The sequence below is a fragment of the Aotus nancymaae genome, unplaced genomic scaffold (assembly GCF_030222135.1).
Source record: "Aotus nancymaae isolate 86718 unplaced genomic scaffold, 86718_ANA_hifiasm-v0.15.2.pri h1tg000067l, whole genome shotgun sequence".
In the NCBI taxonomy this organism is placed as follows: Eukaryota; Metazoa; Chordata; class Mammalia; order Primates; family Aotidae; genus Aotus; species Aotus nancymaae.
The window spans coordinates 26,755,596-26,775,359 of NW_026988482.1; the positions used below are offsets into that span (position 1 = coordinate 26,755,596).

General features: G+C 52.8%; 1 protein-coding gene across 4 annotated transcripts in view; it reads right to left on the reverse strand.

The window, feature by feature from the left end:
- POC1A (POC1 centriolar protein A) overlaps positions 1–19,764 on the reverse strand; it is an 81,757-nt gene that overhangs the window by 50,803 nt on the left and 11,190 nt on the right. For all 4 annotated transcript variants that reach the window (XM_012460654.2, XM_012460655.3, XM_012460657.2 and 1 more), the window contains 2 exons: positions 13,019–13,152; positions 2,823–2,891 (listed from right to left, as the gene is read on the reverse strand). In XM_012460654.2, coding sequence (XP_012316077.1) covers positions 2,823–2,891; positions 13,019–13,152 — 203 coding nt within the window. The remainder of the gene's footprint in view (positions 1–2,822; positions 2,892–13,018; positions 13,153–19,764) is intronic.

Here is a 19,764-nt window from a genome sequence, read left to right on the forward strand (position 1 = left end):
TCCCCACCTGACACTCCAACTCAATTCTGGGACCTACCCCACACCACTGGGGAGTAGGCATTCTGCACAGGCTTCAAGAGGACCTGGATGTGACCTGGATGAACGACCGCAGTGTAACACCACCAGGCCTTTACACTTGCTGGTTCATCTCCCTACGGTGTCACAGGCCCAAGCATTATGGGGTTGGCTCCTTTGCAGGCTGAAGTGTCTGCTTCAACAGCACCATGTTCTCAGAGAGGCCCTCTGTGAATGTTTATTATAGCCCTCTATTTATTTCCTTCATAGCATCAGAGTAGGTAGTTATTTAATCCAGTTGTGCCTTTTCCTTGTTTATCACCCGCCTCTGTACTAAAATAGAAGGTCCTGAGGGTGGTGGTCTGGCCTGTTACACTGTGACAAGTGGTTAACACATGGACTCCTGGCCAGACCCCTCCTTACTGAATGGCCCAAGGCAAGGGTCTCAACCTCGTACCTCAGTTCCTGCATCTGTGAGATAGGGATAAGTCTCATTCCCAGCTCACAGGGCTCATAGGAGACAACCTGGCGGACACAGGCACACAGGAAGTACTCAGCAACACACCCGTCATCCCAAGGCTAACTCAGCCATGAAAAACATGTCCTAGGCCAGGCACGGTGGCTCACGCCTGTAATCCCAACACTTTGGGAGGCTTAGGTGGGTGAATCATCTGAGGTCGGGAGTTCGAGATCAGCCTGACCAACATGCAGAAAACCCCATCTGTACTAAAAATACAAAATTAGCTGGGCATGGTGGCGCATGCCTGTAATCCCAGCTACTTGGGAGGCTGAGGTAGGAGAATCACTTGAACCCAGGAGGCAGAGGTTCTGTGAGCCAAGATTATGCCATTGCACTCCAGCCTGGGCAACAAGAGTGAAACTCCATCTCAAAAAAATAAAAGAAAAGAAAAAAGAAAAACACATCCTATTCCGAGTGTCCTCCTATCAGCAGGGCCATGTCCCTCGCCTCCTTGAGCACAGATGAGGGAGGCGCCTGGTTGGGAAGCAAGAGCGCTCCCTGCTGGAGGCTGCTGGCCATGCACGACTGCGTTCTTCCAGGGCCACTTGCAGGATGGCTGGCTTGGGCGTCACAAGAGAATTGGGGAGTGTGTGGCCAATGGCCACCTGAGGCCACAGAAAAACCACCGTATCCACACAAGATGAACACTCCATGAGCTCTGGACACCATCCCTGTCTGTCAGGACGCAGCTGTGAGCCTCGCTCTCTGGGAGGTTCCTCACCACTGAGCAGCTCCACTGTTTATTCTCCCAGATGGATGGCACCTAGGGTCGTGCACATGTCACCTTACAAACAGAACATTAGCACACACGCACCCTTGTTTACAGGGTCTTCATGTCACTGTGCAAATCTAACTGCTGAATAAATTCCTAAGAGTAGAGTGGCTATCATGAGTGCAAACTGACAATGCCAAATGTCACTCCAAAGAAGCTCAGAGCAGATATTCAACAGGCAGCCTGGGAGCTGATGGCAGTGCTGCTTGAGGAGGGGCCAGAGTGGGTGGGAGCCTATTTTCCACCAGGCTGCCTCTCCTACTATGTCAGTTGGTTCTACCATGACTCTATTTACTGTGTTAAGTTCTCCCTGTCTTCTAAGCAACAAGCCAAGCATCACACTCAGGGAAGGCTCAGGGGTCACTTTTGCCTTCCTCCTCCCTCATCTGCTAGAGCAGGACTGGTGCTGGTGTGGGAAGACGTCTGCTGTCTCTAATCCAGGCTATAGTCAAAGAGCCTCCAACTACCCTCTGCCTTACTAGAAGAGACATAACCAAAATTGGCAGATTTGGCTGAGGCCAGGACTCACATAGGCCAATAGGACTTTTCTAGGCTAAGCAGCCAGAGCTAAGAGGCTGGGCAGCATGGAATAAACATTCTCGGCCATACATCCGGTCAACAGTGGCGCAGAACAGCCACTCTTTCCTCCTTGCCTCAGGGGCTGCAGTTCTCTGGACAAGAGGACCGTATGGACACGGGTGAAAGACTGCAGGTGGACTCTTCAGTGCGCCTGGCCTCCCCAGTGCCAGGGTCTGGACTAGACCCCAGAAGCAGGGTGCCCACCAGGAGACAGGCCATAGGTGGTTAGCAGTTAGGGCACAAGGCACCAGGGCTGACAGGCTGCAGCCTCACAGCAGAGGGTGACAAGGTGGGATAGGACCTCTTCACAGTGACCTCTCTCTGCAGCCAAAAATACTGAAAATGCTGACCCCTCAAACAGTGTCCAAGTGGACTGGGAGCAAAGGACAGCAGATGACAGAGCAGAGGCTCCCAGGGCAAGAGAATGGCTCTGAAGTGAGACAGGGCCCGGTGCCTGCCCAGCCCTACCATCTGCTGGAACTTAGTTTCCTCATCTACAGCATGGTGAGATGAGAGGGCCTGCCCCACAGGGTTGTCATGAGAATTAGATGAGGTACGAAGCGCTTGTCACATTGGTCATATTCCCAGGCCTGCAGTAAGATCATATTAATAATCATCATTATCTATTTGTTTAGCATCAGGAAAAGAACTAAAAAACCAACTTTTCACAACAACCATAGCCCAGCCTCCTTCCACTAAGTGCTAGCCTGAGCAGTGAGGATTCTGAGATGCAGCCATAAGGTCACCACCTGCAGGAGACCCAATCTGGAGTGGCAAGGGCCCTGGACCCCAAGCTCCACCAGGGCCTTTTTAGTCACTGAAAGCCACCCAGGAAGCTGGTGAAACTCAGCCCATCCCGCAAACACCGTTTGGTTCTGAGCAGAAATCAGCTCAGATTCCTTTCTTCACCATTTCATTTGACTATTTTTTACTTACTTGTTCATCAGAGCCTCCGGAAGCAAAATACTCCCCGGTTCTTGAAAAGGTAACAGTGGTGGCTGGTCCCTAGCAGAACAAACAAAAAAAGAACACATATCAAAGGTCACTCTCGATTCTAAATGCATAGGAAGAAAATGAGAAGCTCCCAAATGAAAGCAGCAGCAAGATAAAGGACTGAGAGCCCACTCAGCCCACAATCCTCAGTAACCTGTAGCCCAGGAGCCTGCCTACAGCCAGGTGCAAGCACCACCACTCAGGCCTCGGTTCCTGAGCAACAGGACAAGGCCATGCTATGGGACTGTGGGTGACAGAGACGACTGAATGGGACAGTCTGTGCTGGCAGCCCTCCAGGGCTGGCCTCATTGTCCCCACTTTCCCAGTAACAAACCACAAGTCAGAGAGATGCACTGAGGCACTCCAGCTACAGTACTGAGACCAGAACTTGGTCCCTCTGACCCAGACCAACCCCAACACCCAAGATATCCCCAACACTACCCAGCTACTGACCAGGGAAATAGGGATCTAAAAGAGCCAATGGCTCAAGCAGACGGGGCATAGTTCAGGGCCCAGGTAAGAGGAAGGAGGTTACCAAAGGTGCTTGGGCAGCAGAGCCACTGCACCTGGCAAACTTTGAATTTTTTAACAATGAATATATGGCATTACTATATTAATACAAACACCAAACAACAAAACTACTTTTGTTGTGAGGAAAAACAAAGAGGAAACAGAGAAAAGAAAAGGAAACCAGTACATGGAATGTCAAAAAAGATGGGCCCTTTGCCTGTCCAGAGCTCACTGAGTAATGGTAGGTTTCCAAGAAGTCACAGCAGCTAAGGGACAAATACTTGCAGGTCACTCTCCTTTCCTGTCATGGCTCAACCGCCAGATGCCAAGTTGGGAAAAGGTGGTGGAGTCAGAGCAGCAGCAACAGCAATAGAACCAACGAAGCCCTCAGTTCAGCAGGGGTCATGACCAGAAAGTAAGCGCTGGGAGCCCTGCATATGAGTGCTAGTGCCCCTTCCAGAGACCAAGCCCCAGGAAGCTCCGGGGATGAAGTGAGTGATAAGCTGTGTGGGTCTGCAGTCCTCCCTAATTTATGTAAAATTTACCTGTTTACCAAGAGGACCACACAGCTCCTGCTCCAGGTTCCTTCCACAAAGGCTCCTGTTCCTCTGCCTAGGGCTCACATAAGCAGCCCAGGACACTCAGAGGACAGCAGAGAGAACACCCGGGCTCTGCTGTGGACTGAAGCCAACCTGTACTGTAGAAGAGACCATCCACTGCTAACATGCTTCAGGGTCTAGCGTTGGAGGCCCTAGACCACTTCGGCCCTTGCCGACCTTCCAGCCTCTCTCCTTTTCCCCACCCTAGTGCTCTGGGCCCACCAGATTGCTCACTGCTCCTCAAACAGCATGAGCTAGACAGAAAAGGTCCTCTCATTCTCTATATTCTTTCTGTCCTCGCCTGCATTGAGTTCTTAATTCAAGTATTTTCAATCTTTTGTGATTTTATATAAATTCATTTAAGGCTACAAATTGGCCTCTGATGACACCTTCAATAGATCCCAGAAGTTTCCAGTATGCAACATTTTCAGTCATTCACTTCCATATGTTTAGTTTTCACAGTGATTTCCCCTTCAGCCCATCGGCTGTTTGGGAGTACATTTTAGAATTTCCAGGCTGGGCATGGTGGCTCATACCTGTAATCCCAGCACTTTAGGAGGCTGAGACAGGCGGATCATTTGAGGTCAGGAGTTTGAGACCACTCTAGCCAATATGGTGAAACCCCGTCTCTATTAAAAATACAAAAACTAGCTGGGCATGGTGGCAGGTGCCTGTAATCCCAGCTACTCAGGAAGCTGAGACAGGAGAATTGCTTGAACCCAGGAGATGGAGGTTGCGGTGAGCCAAGATCACACCATTGCACTACAGCCTGGAAGACAGAGCGAGACTCTATCTAAAAAATAAATAAAATAAAGTTTCCAAACCATAGGTGCTTGGAGGAGTCTCTTCTTATCATTGCCAGCAGTCAGATATGATACATGCTCTTGCAGACTGTTCTGCCTTCATGATGGTTTATTCCTTTTATTTAATCAGTCACTCTTCATGCATCAGGGTATCTACTGGAGCAGGGATGTTGCCCAATGGATCCTCTCCACAGGTAAGGCCATCCCTGGGTGCCTCTGCACACCCCTGAGGATTCCTCTGAGCAGCAGCTCCACGCTGGGCCTTCAGCAGTGTGGATGCCAGCCTGCCCCCAGCCACCAGAGGTGCCCACCTGTGGGAAGCCCTGGTCTCCCTCTGACTCCAGGCCAGGTCCACTAGCAGGAATGCCTCACAGGCTCAACAAGGGCCTCCCTCCCTCCCTCCCCTGAAAGACTAGGTAGAGTCTTCAGGGAGATGGCCCTGGTTAACCAGTCATGAACCCAGACGCAGTGGCCTCCCTGCTACGCTCCCTGCTGACCAGGCCACACCTGGCCCTGGAGCTTGGCTGGACCTATATCCGTCATTTTACCACACGTCACTCTCCCTTGCCAATTTCCAGACCTAAAGGACCCACAGCACCTGGCTTCTTCAAACGACAAAGTATCCAGAGATAAAGCTTTTTTTTTTAAGGCAAAACAAAGGAGCCGTAGTGATTAGATTTCACAATCATGCTGGCTCTCGCTCTGCTGCCCCGGCAGCTGATGCTGACTTCATTGCTTTCCTCATCCTCCTCACCCTCTCCCACCTGACTCTTGAAGGCCCCTGCATGCCTGAACTCTGACTGCATGCCCACAACAGCTATGCTGGCAAACCCACCACCACCTCGCAAGAGTTGCAAAATATTTTTTGTTGGCTCTCATATGCACAGTCTGCCAGCAAACAAATAGGATTGTTGCACCACATGGCCTTCAGTCAGAGGTAAAAGCAGAGTAGCCATCACACAGAGAATGGAACTGAGGAGGCCCAACAGGCCTTTGGGGTGAGTGCTCTGGTCTCCAACCCCTGTGCTCAGACAGAGAAATGGCAATCCAGCCCACTGGGATGCTTCTTCCAGACGCCCACCAGGAGGCTCCTGCACTCACTTACCAGCACCTGCTGTGAGCTGGGCTCTATGGCTGAGCAGGGCCCAATAACTCAATGGATAGGGAAGGGCCTCCTGACCCTGGCCGAAGACACCTGCTCCCAGCCTTCAACTCTGGGCTGCTGGCAGGGGACAGAGGGCCACGCTGACCTCTTGGTTTCTTAGAGTGCAGTAAATGAGCTGTTCTCTCTCTGCATGTCCTCTCACCTCTCACAGGAGATGGCCAACCACCCAAGCCAGGTGTGACCCTCTCAAGCATCAAAACAGTCCTCCAAAATAAAATGCCTAGACAGGAGCCACAGAGCTCCCACAGAAACAAGGGAGGGGCGGCCCACTTCCAGAGCTGCCCTCCACCTGGGGCGGCCAGATGGATGGCCCACTGGCCCGGTCACTGTCATATGGCTGCCTCTCCTCCTTGAAGGTGCGCCCCCTTTGCTGCTGCTTTCCCAGCCTCAACCTAGGGTCCAGCATGGCACAAGCATCCGGTAAGCATCAGTGGGTCCCCTACTCTGAGCTTGCGAGTTCCTGCCAACTAAGCCTCTAAGCATGGCCCTGAGCACAAACAGCAGCACCTATGCAGGTCTGGGTCCAGGGCAGGGGCTGCTCACTCACATGGGGTAGGGGGGTAGGGTGGCGGGGACACATGGAACCTCGTGCAGCTCAGTCACTCTACAGCAACACGCACACCAACTGCACAGCCACAAACACCAGATTTAACTCCCCACCCACGACCCGCCCACCATCCTCTCCCAAATAGCTCTAGGGAACTTAAACCAAGTAAGTGTGGCTCAAGATTATGTTTCAGAAAATACAGAAAGATAAATCTGTATTTCTAGCACACTTCCCCCTACGCTTGCCACACACAGGGCTGTGAGGCCTCGCACAGGGCATGAGGCTTCAAATGACAATGGTAGTTGGTAGGGAAGCCCTTCCCTCTCTTGACCAGTGTTCCCTTCTGTAATATTACGGGGTGAGATGGGATGATAAGGCTCCATTGCAGCTCTGACAACCCAATCGGTATGACATCCAGCGAGAGCCACAGACTCCCTTTCCTCCTGCTTAACGTCACAGTTGTGTCACATTCCCTGACCAAGACTTTCCAGAGCCTCAAATAGGGCACTGACACCAGTGCCACCACATGGATTTCCTGATCCACCAGCCCTCCTCCAGGAGTCAGGCCCTCCTAGCATTTTGGGAGGCCAAGGCAGGTGGATAACGAGGTCAGGAGTTCAAGACCAGCCTGGTCAACATGGTAAAACCCTGTCTCTACTAAAAACGCAAAAATTAGCCAGGCATGGTGGTGTGAGCCTGTAATCCCAGCTACTCGGGAGGCTGAGGTGGGAGGATCGCTTGAACCCTCGAGAAGGACAGGCCTGACAAAGGGCAGTGCACATGGACCTGTACACCAAGGCACCCAGCAAAGCAAATCCTTGAGGGCAGCTGGTGGGGACACCGAGTCTGGGTCGGGGAGTCTCCTCAGCCTACCCACCAGCGGACAGATTCCAGGAGCTGCATGACAAGAGAAGCCAAAGCAAAATGTTCCAGGGAGACAACAACCCTAAGCAAAATTAAAAGCCAGATGAACCCGAGAGAGTCCGACGGTGTGCAGGAGGAGGGGAAACATGCCGCAACCCCATGTTGGTAATGGGGCTGCTAATGCACCAGACAACACCATGCACCCATTTCCCTAACAAACGGACTGCCCACCCACTCAGCATCACCAGAATCGTGCCCACAACAGAATGCCCTTTTAAAGAGCTCTCACCTAAAACGACATCATGTCATTTTCCATGAGCTCAAGTGGAAAGGGACTAACATCTGTGAGGACCTACTGTGTCCGGTGCTGAGAAATTCAGGCACATCCTCACCTACCATGAGGCAGACAATGGGATGCCAATCTCATAGAAAAGAAAAGAGGCTCAGCAAAGTTAAGGTCTTGCCCAATGTCACATAAAAAGAGGCAGCACTGGAATCATCTGACCCAGTGCCCAAGCCCATTCCTCCTCTCCTGAAGCTCAGGCTGTTTCAGATGAACAAGATGGGAGAGGACCCATGGTTTTTCAAAACCAGAAATGGGTGGGTATAAACTGCTTGTTCCTAAAAATACTGGGGTTTTCCTGAGAAAGCTAAGTATCGTTCCCCATCAGACAAGGCTGTGTAACCTCCCCAGCTGAACACATCCCAGCACTTGGCCTCAGTCAAAGATGTTTGCAAAGGTGACCGGTGCAAGCTCTGGTGCTCCCAGGTCAAAGGCTGCGGAAGGAGGGCAATGCACCACACCCCACAGGCAGCACTTCCCCATCTGTCCACTCTCCTCTCAGGGTGGGCAGCTTTAAGAGGCAGAGGATCCTTTGTCGCCCAGAGTCCTCAAGCCAGGATTGCAGGAGAGAAGCACCAGAATTCTTCAGGGTCACAATAAACTGGTAACCAACGTCCACCCCTGCTGTGGTTTGAATGTTTTTGTCCCCACCAAAATTGATATTGAAATTGAATCCCCAGCCAGGGATGGTGGCCCACACCTGTAATCCCAGCATCTTGGGAGGCCGAGGCAGGGCGATCACTTGAGGTCAGGAGTTCAAGACCAGCCTGGTCAACATGGTAAAACCCTGTCTCTACTAAAAATGCAAACAATTAGCCAGGCATGGTGGCGTGCACCTGTAATTCCAGCTACTCAGGAGGCTGAAGTGGGAGGATCACTTGAGCCCAGGAGACGGAAGTTGCACCACTGCACTCCAGCCTGAGCAACAGAGTAAGACTCTATCTCTTAAAAAAAAAAAAAAAAAGAAATTGAATTCCCAAGGTAATAGTGTTGGGAGGTGTGGCCTTTTGGAAGTGACTGAGTCACAAGGGCTCTGCCTTCATGAAGGGGATTAGGCTCGCTTACGAAAGGGCTTGAGAAAGGGAGTTTGGTCCTTTCCATCCTTCCACCTTCTGCATGTGAGGACAGCGTTCCTCCCCTCAGAGGATGCAGCACTCAGGCCCCATCTCGGAAGCAGAGAGCAGCCTTCCCCAAACTCTAGTACCTTGATCTGGGACTTCCAGCATCTGGAACTGAAAAATAACTCTCTGTTCTTGATAAGTTACCCAGTCTCAGGTATTTTATTACAACAGCACAAAACAGACTAAGATAATGCCCTAGTCTCATGAAGTGAGTCTGCCCAAACAAAAGGCCCCTCAAATGGGCCGACGTCCGCCACTCATGTGCCAGAGAGCCACCAAGCTACCCACACACCGACTCCTGGCTGACGAGCTACCCTCAACACCAGCACACAGGTCTAGCCCAGGAGACCCAGGGCTGCCCTGGATGATCCTCACCTTAGCTGGCACTGACAATTTCCTGTCCTGGTGCTCCTGTACCTTAGGAGACAACTGAAAGGTACATCGGGGTGAGTCTGGTCTGAACTTAGACAATACGGTTGCAGCCCAACAGTACTGTGCCCTGACCCTCCTTTCTCTACCATGAACGTCCCCACAGTTCCCCCAGAGGGCTTGCTAGGGCCCTTCTTCTGGCACCTGTGGAGTCCCAATCCCCTGGTCAAGGTCCACCTCATCCCCACAGCAGCTCCCTGCGGCTGACGTCACTGCTGCTCACCCCCAGCCTGCACCGTCCACTTCTCAGATGCAGAAATGGAAGCACAAGGGAGTTGCTGCGCCACTGGCCCTGAGACTCAGTGGCCCTCTCTCCCACAGCTCTTCCTAGGCAACTCTGAGGACACAGCAGGTCCTCTGCGTCCAAACCAAAGTTTCATGGGGTTGCTCCCTTCTGGCTCAGAATGGGGTCATGTAGCAGCAAGATGGGGACACAAGCCACCATAAGCCTGCTGGTACCCTACACGGACCTGTGAGCAAAACACGAAAGTGACATCTGTGGGAGTTACGTGGATCTCATGAAGACAGAGTAGACTGGTGGTTACCAGGGCTAGGATGGGGAAGGGGAGCCAGGGAATGAAGGGGTAAAAAGAAGAGAATATAAATGTATTTATTACCACTGAACTGTACACTTAAAAATGGTAAACATGGTGAATTATATACATATATGTTACCCCAATAAAAATAAGTAAATAAAAACAAGAAGGCCGGATGCAGTGGCTTATGCCTGTGATCCCAGCACTTTGGAAGGCCGAGGCAGGTGGATCACCTGAGGTCAGGAGTTTGAGACCAGCCTGGCCAACATGGAGAAACCCATCTCTACTAAAAATGCAAAAATTAGCCAGGCATGGTGGCAAATGCCTGTAATCCCAACTACTTGGGAGGCTGAGGCAGGAGAATCGCTTGAACCCAGGAGGCGGAGGTTGCAGTCAGCTGAGATCGTGCCACTGTACTCGAGCCTGGGCAACAAAATGAGACTCTGTCTCAAAAATAAATAAATAAACAAAAATAAAATAAGAGTGAAATCACAAATGGAATTTTAAAAGTCATATGTACTTGTGATAGAAACTGTACAGATGCAAGTACTTGTCCCAGCTCTGGCACCCTAGGAGTCATAAGACCCCTACAAATCCAGACAGCTCTCAGTTTCACCATCTGCACTCAAAAAAAAATGCTTTTCAACCTGCCATCCTCCTTATCCATAGGACAGAAGCCCCAGGCACCCGAGACCTACTCAGGAGCCCCAGGCTGCTCAGTCACACAATTCAGGAAGTGGCTGATAGCAGCTGCACTCCATAAGGCCCTTGGCCGCCAGGACCCCATCACATCGCCACTTCCCAGAACAGAATGTGAAAGATGAAGTCACCAAAGAACCAGCTGCACATCTTACTGGAAAGTCTGGGTGAGTGGGAGCCTATGAGGACGATACACCTGCTGCAGAGTGCACAGGCAGAACCCGGCCCCTTTGTCAGCAGGCCCCTGTGATGTGTCCCCCTGCCCAGCCAGGTCCTCATGGGTCATGAACATCCTAGGAACCAGCTGGGTGACAACACAGGCCCAGTTCCTGCAGATTTCTCCCCCTGGTTGGAGCAAAAGAGCCACAGATCTCCACAAGCACTAGGTATTCTGTCCAGACAGTGGACCCTGTATCTTAACCAAATGCCCAAATTAAGGCTGCTTGACTGCACTATGCTCCCTTAGGAAACCAGCATTAGCTGACTCTCTTTTTTGGGGGGGTTTCTCTTGAGACATTGTCTTGCTTTGTCACCCAGGCTGGAGTACAGTGGCACAATCACGGATCACTGCAGCCCCAACCTCCCAGGCTCAAACAATCCTCCCACCTCAGCCTCCCAAAGTGCTAAGATGACAGGCATGAGCTACCGCGCCTGCCCCATTAGCTGACTCTGAATCACTCCTAACCCAGGAGCAGAGCTAAGTGTGACAAAGAGGCCACAGCAAACCCTGGCAGACCTGGGTCGCAGGGGTGCCAGGCTGGGGCATGGAGGTGAGCTGTTCTTTGCTGGAAGTAACTAAGGCCTTCTCTTGGGCAGTCCTGCCCCGTACGTGCTCACACACTCATACCCCTACCTCAGCCCTCAGCCTGGCTCTTCAATCATGCTGCTGCTTCCACATCATTAGTAAGGAACAGAGATCAGTTCATTTCTCTTCTCCTTTCCTCTGGGCATTGTGAGCCTGGTGCCCTGAAGAAGAAACGACCCAGCCATATCCATACCCTAAACCATCAGCTGTCCCTCGGCCTGGTTCCCATATCTTTAGGTTTAACAGTAGACAAGCGACCACACGAGGGGATGCACCACGGTCCTTGCTTCACTTCCCAGAGAGAACAATGTCAACAGCTTTCATCTATGTGCTGGATGCAATGCCAGAACACCAGGAATGACATTTTAGATCCCACATTCAAGTGTTCTCAGCCTAAGTGGTGAGTTTGCTGTTTAAAGAACACTCACAAAAAGAGGTGATCACTTGATATGCATCTGTTTCAAACTGTTTCTGAGTTGTTGTTGTTTCTGAGAGAAGCAGGAGAGGTGGCAGCATTCACATGATTTTCAAATGCCCTCGTGAGCATAAGGTCCCAAACAGTTACACATGAATCTGAATAATTGGCTTACCAAAGGCTAGCAAAGGCGGCTCCTGAACAGGCTTACACCAGGCCCAGCAGCCACCCACCCTGGATGTACCAGCCCAGGGAGAAGAGGCTCACTGGTCCTGTGCACTGGATATGTTCCTGACAGGGAAGGCAAGGGGTCACAACAAGGCTGGGGGCAGCAAGCAGCCTCTAGGCCTATGTCCCTGTCCCCTAACCATGGCCAAATGGCCCCCAGATCCCCTAACTCAGATGACAGTAGAAACCCAAACAACAGCTCAGAAAGCACCAGACTAGACATCTCACACCTAGCCGATGGCCCAAGACATATAAGCACCCCCAGGGCTTCCCTCAGCCTGGCAGGCAGAGGAGGGACAAACTTGAAATCGCTGGACTCCAGACCTCCCATCCTAAGTGGGCAGGAGACATTCTGATGACTGCTCCAGTAGGAGACATTCTGATGACTGTTCGGGTCAGGAGGGCTCAGACACTACTTCCTAGTGGGATTACTAGGTGTGAAAGGCCTGGACCCAGGCCAGCTGCTGGGGAAAGCTGCATGCAGCCTACTCCCCACAGTCAAACCCCAGGGGCCCACACACTGGCCACTCCCCACCCAGGGAGACCAGGGCACCGGCTGCTTTGAAGCTCATTCAGAAAGGAGGCCTCTGCTTCCTTGATTCTATTCCAGGAATTCTCAAACAACAAACATGAAGGGGATTTCCCTTCTTCGACCCAGCCCCTGCAAGACACCTGAAGTTGCCTTGGTCTCTAGACACATCGATGTCTGCCAGTCTGAGGACCTCCAGGAGACCCTGATGTCAACTCAGAGCATGGGTTTCAAGGCTCAACTCAACCTCTGGACCCAGGGATGGCTGAGGCCGTTAGGGGACAGATTCCATTTGGGCCTCTAGGGGGCAGCTTGCCAACCATGCCCAGATGGAGCCCCCAACCCCTGCCCAATTCAACTCTCATATACCCTTCTCAACTGCACCAGTCCCAGGCCCAGCAATCTGTCCAGGTGACAGGGAAAGGCCTCCATCCCTCTCCCTGCAGGCTGTGTGGGTGACAAGCTTGTTTCTGCATCTCACCCACTGTCCAGACTGTGAGGGTACCACCACTCCACACCACTCAGAACCTGGCCGACACCTCTCACCTGATGCCCGTGTAGTGTGTAGAGCAGCCGGCCCTCCATCAGGTCCAGGATCTTCAGGGTCGAGTCGCTAGAGGCCGTGATCAGGTAGCTTCCCGACGGGTGGAAAGAGAGCGCGTTCACTGCTGCGCTGTGCACTGGGGGAAGGACATCAGTCAGGTGCTGGCTGGGAGGCACAGGGAGCACAGCTGAAGCCCAGGACGGGCAATCAGGGCTAATCGAGGCTCAGCACAGCCTGATGGGGCTGGGCCAGGATGGTCATTGCTCAGAAGAGCTGTGGGGAACCCAGCAGGGATTTCCCAGGAGAGGGACACAATCAAAGGACAGGAAAAGGCCCATTCAAAGCCAAAGGCAGGCAGTCGAAGACAGGCAGACGGAAACATGCAAAAGCCAGAGACAGCAGACAATTCCTCCATCCTCTCCCATGGCACCAAGCGGTCAAGCTGGCACAAAATAGAGCACTCAAACATACAAACATAGCCTCTGGTCTATCCAACATACATTTGGTTTCTTTCGAGAAACCAAATGGGAAATAAAACCCCTGAAATGTCAATACAATGCCACTGCCATACAGGGAGGGCATGCATGGGGGCAGACGAGCAGAAAGCTCAGAAACTCTTAGGAACCAGTCAGGCCCGCATTTGGACCCCCAGCCTCCTGCCAGCTCACACCCTGGCCTTGAGCAAGCATCTTTTTTTTTTTTAAGAGATGGAGTCTTGCTCTGTCACCAGGTCGGAGTGCAGTGGCACAATCTCAGCTCACTGCGGCCTCCATCTCTTGGGTTCAAGAGATTCTCTTGCCTCAGCCTCCTGAGTAGCTGGGACTACAGGTGCACCACCACGTCTGGCTAATTTTTGTATTTTTAGTAGAGATGGGGTTTCACTGTGTTGGCCAGGCTGGTTTCAAACACCTGACCTCTAATCCACCTGCCTGAGCCTCCCAAAGCGCTGGAATTGTAGTCATGAGCTACCACGTCTGGCCTGAGCAAGCATCTTGACCACATTGAGCCTCAGTTCCTCCATCTGTGCGGGCGCTCTGGGGATGCTACTAAGTTAAGCACATGAGGCCTTTGCAGAGTGAACCATCCAGTGCCAACACAGATGTTCCTCTCCTTTGCCTCCTGCATCCCATGCAACTCCGGTCTTGCCATTTCACCCACTCAACAGCTTGGCCCTGTCCAGAACTCTCTTTTCCCTGTCATCCTAGCCTAACCTCATCATCTTTTCTGGTGTCCCTCACTCTCCAAGATCCAGCCATCCTACGAGCTCTGTCAATTCTCCCAGTCGCAGAGCTTTTTTTAACCCTTGTTTCCAATGGGCCTGGGAGACTTTGCCCTCCCCTTTCCCTGACCTTAAAGCTCAGTACTGGAAGCCACCTCCTCCAGGAAGCCTCCCCTGGCCTCCCAATTAGGGCCACCCCTTCATTTGTCTTTCCAAAGCACCACAAGCCTCCTATCAGTTCACTCCTCACATTTACATGAAACTATCTGACTCGCATCTGGATCTCCCATGAGACCATGAACTCCAGCAGGCAGGGGTGGTGCTGAGTCCCTGGCTCCCAGCTCAGTGCCTGGCACCAAGCAGGACTCAGAAAGTGGTTGGTGAGCGAGTGCTTAAGCTGGGCATACAGAAGCCCCAGCAAGTTATACAGCCCTCCCTCAAGGCCAATAGCATGTTCCAGGTGAAGCCGGGGGCAGACCTGGGCAGTCTAGAGCACCTCCACGGCCAATGCATGGATCAGCTGTATCACAGCCTCCTAGGGTGACTTCTGAGGGCATGGATCAGCTGTATCCCAGCCTCCTAGGGTGACTTCTGAGGGCACGGGTCAGCTGTATCCCAGCCTCCTAGGGTGACTTCTGAGGAAAACCCCAGCGTCTTCCTTTCCATTACCACAAGCCCAATGAGGAAAACCAGTGGGGCTAAAATAACCGCAACCCTGCCAAGTCAGAATCGCCACCAACATAAAGGCAAACTCAAAACCAACCGTCATCTTAGCACTGGGAGGCTGTAAGAACCACTGCTGGGCTGGTAAACACACCCACTGTGAAACGGTCCTCAACAAAGCCCACGGGGTGCACGCAGCCCCTCAGATGCCAACCCAGCTGATGTGCTGATGTGCTGGGGAGTCTGGATACATGTTCCCAAGCACACTTAAGGGGAGACAGCCAAGGCTTTACGTAACATGATATTTATATCTGAACAACACCCTCCAAGCGCCAGGAACTCTAGGAGGCAGCCTGGAGAGGGACCAGTGGGGTCTCTGAAGCCAGCTCTCAGAGGCAGAATTCAGAGGGACCCCCTCCAACGAAGTCTGCACTGGGATGAAGGCCACCCCCACTCCTCCATGAGCAGAAACTGGCAGAGGAGCAGCCGGTGGCAGAAGGGTGCAGAAGGGAGGCCACTCTCAGGGAGCTCAGGGCTTCCCAGCACCACCAGGGTGGTAGGGTCAGTGTGTGGATGGCCATACCAGGGCCCTCCACCTGGTCAAGCCCATCCAAGAAAGAATCTCTCCCAGAGGAAGGGTATCAGAAGCCCCACTCCACATAAATGCCAGGAATACCCAAGGCTGGGTGGAAACACCTAGAGCCATTTACTCCAGAAGAGGGGCTGGCCTGGCACACCAGGCTTTGGGGGATGTCCCAGACACCAGGACCCACCCCACCTTTCCCCACTTGCTCTCTGCCTCATCCACTGGCCGCACCAGCCTCCATTCTCACTCCTGCCTCTGTGGAGGTGGTAGAGAGCGGGTAGTCTAGGGAGGCCTCATCATAAGAACCATCCCTGCTTGAGAGTCTACCAAGAAGGCTCCATGAGGGCATGAGCCTTCTGTCATGATGCCTTGAGCGCCAACTGTCTGAGACTGATCCACTTTTTGTCAAGTCCAAAGCCACAGGCCTTTTCTTGGCTCCATGGCAGATATAAGTGATGACACATACTGCCACCTAGGTGGCAGCTGTGAGCTCATGGCTCTTATCCCCCCATGTCCAACCCAAAGAGAGAACTCTGACTCCAGGTCAGAGATACAGCAACATCAAACTTCTACAGATCATCAGGGGCCCAGGGATGAGGCCACCACAGCTCCTGCTCCCAAACACCAGGAACTAGTCATGGCTTGTGGGCAGCAGGTGGCCTAAGCAGAGACCCAAATACCTACCCTCCACACCGCTCTGCATGTAAAGGCCTGGGCAAACCTAGGCCCACTACCTAACAGGCTCCAAACCAGCCGAGGGCCCAGAGAAAGCCTGGGTGCCCAAGCAGGAGGTACCTCTTTGGAGGAGACCATGCCAGGGCCAAGCCCCACCCCAACATCCTTCCACAAAAAGACAACTCACTTTCTCCAGGGTGGTCTCTTGTAATGTGCAACTGGTATTACCAGTGATATGGTGGCTCTGGGTTAACAAGAGGCTTTGGATTCATACCACAAAGGTGCTCTGATACCAGCAGCAAAGGACACCCAAAATACTCCTCTTCGCAAATGCCGTGTAAATGCTCCCTTCAAGATGGTGGAAAAGTAGGTTGGCTAGATCAGGTGAGACAGCACCACTGCACCCCAATCAACTCTTTTAGTCTCAAAACACCAAGTACAGGGTTCAGGCCTGCCCTGCTAGCTGCAACTACTTAAAACCCTCCAGCTAGGCATGCTGGCTCATGCCTGTAATCCTAGCACTTTGGGAGGCGGAGGTGAGAGGACTGCTTGAGCTCAGGAGTTTAAGACCAGCCTGGGCAATACAACCCCACCTCTGAAAGGAAAAAAAAGACAAAACCCTCCATGACCATTATGAGGCCAGGCAGGGGTACAGGAGTACACTAAGGACCAATGGACACAGAGCCTGGGACTCTGAGTTCTAGGCCCTGCTGACAGACAGCCAAAGAGACCACCTCTCCCAGGGAGCCTGGGAAGTAAATGACTAGTCATTGAAGTGCAAGGAACCCAGCATGAGACGGCTGACAGAATGCCAGGCTCAAAGGCCCTCAGGTGGAGACTCAGACCCACAGCTTTCCAGCTATGTGACCATGGGCTGCACACTCCACATTTGTGAAATGGAGAGTAACCCTACCTTGCTGGCCACCGAGGCCTGTCACTGGATAATGGACCTGCACGTGCTGTAAGCCACGAAGCACATTACAGGTTCTGGGACGGGGGCTGCTGCTCAGATGCCTGAACAGTCTTAACGTGGGCTTAGAGCATATGGAGCTAACCCACCGCCATGGGGATTGGCACTCCCAGGGCTCCACAAGCCCATCAACTCCTTACTGAATTGGGAAATCAGAACTGCTCCCTGCAGTGATAGGCCAGAGCCAAGAAACTCCTTGCCTGGGAGGAGAGTCAGCCAGCACAAGAAAAATGGCTCCAGCTGCCTCCAATAGCCCAAAGCCCCAAGCAGGCTTCAACTCCAACAACCCCAGCCAGAACAGGAAGTGCCCTCCACAGAGCACAATATAAACGGCTAGACGCAGGCAGGTTGGGGCTTTCTAGCCACACACTGCAATAACATTAACCAAATCCTCTCACAAGAGACCATCAGCCTCCGACATCAGAAGGCCACTCTGGAAGTGCCTGGCGCCCATCCAGAGTCACTATGGGAGACACTGGATGTCACTGTGTCCTTAGGTTTCCCTTGGGTTTCCTAGGGATCAGGGAAAGAAAGCAGATAGGGCATCTGTTGCCAGAGTACTGGGAGCCCTTCCTGGGGAATGAGCCTCCAAAGAGATCCCACTGCACCTATGGGGGTGGGGGAGTCACTTGGGTAGAGGGTTCCCCACTAGTTTCAGCTAGAGGTTTTCTGGGGAGCCCCTAGACTCAAGCAGACCTGGCCAGGTCCTCCCATCAGCAGAGGATGAGAGGTATGTTCCCCCTACCGGGTGAGCTCAGATCAACCTGGTTCACTGTGCCTGAGGGCAGCCTAGAGGCTATGGGATGAGTCCACTATCCTGTGAACAGCTACCACTAGCCATGGCATTAAACAGGGAGTTCAGGGGGAACCAGCTGTGTTTATGGGGCACTCCAAATCCCACTAAGCCTCCTATCTACACTAGGGGTGGCTTAGGGATGAGACACTGCAGGCCCACTCAGAGGCTGTCATAAGAGGCAAGGCCAGAAGCACAAGCAGACTGCAATCTCCCAGCGGGGCCTGTCAGCCCACACACTCAGCTCCACTCAGGACTTGGCCCCCAGGGCTCATCTGAGTCCACCCACACCTCCCCGCCCTGCCATCATGGAGCTCCACCCCTGCCCACCACCAAGCCTGCTCCCTCGAGGACCCCAGGTCCCTCTCCCCAGCACCCACCAGTCTCCTCAACTGCTCTGCATCACTCTACCTCCTGACCACCCTCTTCACAAGACCGTACTCTCCTTCGCTCCCCAGCCTCTGCCCTCCTCAGCTCTCCCATGCTGGGAGATGGGGCTCATACCCGTTCCTCTGGCTTACTTTGTGGACCTTTATCTTCTGTGGCCCCTCAATTATAGGGACTCAGAATGTGGCCTCAGCCATTTTCACATCCCAGATCCCTGGGGCCAACTGGCCCCTCCACCCCGACAGGGTCAGCTTCTCTGCTTCTACTCAATCTCTGCAACCCATTCCCCACTCTGATGCCAGCCCCCACTTTGATACTAGGCACGGCTGGTCCACTAACTCATCACTGGGGCATACCAGCCCCCAACCCCAGCAGGCTCTGGACACCGCTGCCCTCTCAGATGTCCTTCTTCCCTTCACACCTTAAATGATGAGGCCAGTCCTAGCACTGCCTATTAGGCCACATCTTTGGGACCCTGAGCCAGAGATGGCATCTGAGGCCCTTCCCAAGGGGTACCTGCTGCTATACCCATGAACACCAGGCCCAGGCTCCTGATCCATCAGAGATGGGCCTGGACCCTCCCAGGGTCACCTAGAGATCCTCTCCTCCCAGTGTCAGGACATACATAGCACAAACCACATACCCAGCCCTGTGTTATAGTCCTTAAGTGGCTTTTCCCACCAGAGCCTCACAAAGCCATGAGGAAGGCCTATTGCCAACCCCTTTACAGAAAGGAAGCAGAGCATGCACTCCTGACCACTGTCCTGCCTCGTTGCCTTCCCCTCTCATCTCTCCCTGTCCAAGTCCTCCCTCCTCTGCACCTGCCCACGTTCCTGTCAGCTGTGCAGATGTGCCCTTCACCAGGCCTGGCCCAGAGCAGAAGGCTAAAGGAGGGATGGGAGAGGTATGGGCTCCAAGTGGAGGCAAGCCCCACTGCTCTTCTGTTCCAGAAGCCTCTGTCTGAAAGAGCACTGGTGACAAACCCTAGGGTTTCCTGTGTGGGGGGAAAAAAACGTTCTTTGTGGCTGGCCTCTGCCACCTGGTGGTGGTGTAGGGTACTACAGGCCTTAACCAATCAGGTTGGCCTCACCAGACCAGACAGGTCCGAGAGAGACACTATCATTGTCATCATCACTAACATTGTACCTCCTTCCTCGCTTTTTGTGCCAGCCACCCTCTCAATTCTTAATATCAGACAACTCATTAACTCTCCCAACACCTTCTGTGAGACAGGCCCCATCACTGTCCCAGGGTCCCCGTGGAGTGAAATGATCTGCCCAACATCACACAGCCAAGAATGTTTTAAAAACTGGCTGCAGAGCTCACTCGCCATCATGTGCTTTTCAAGCCTAGGATCTTCCCATTCTGGGAAGGTTACCTGCTCACCTCGGTTACCCCCAAGAAAGTGCTGTCCTCAAACACCAAGAGTCAGCTAGGAAGGGTGTGGGAGTTTCA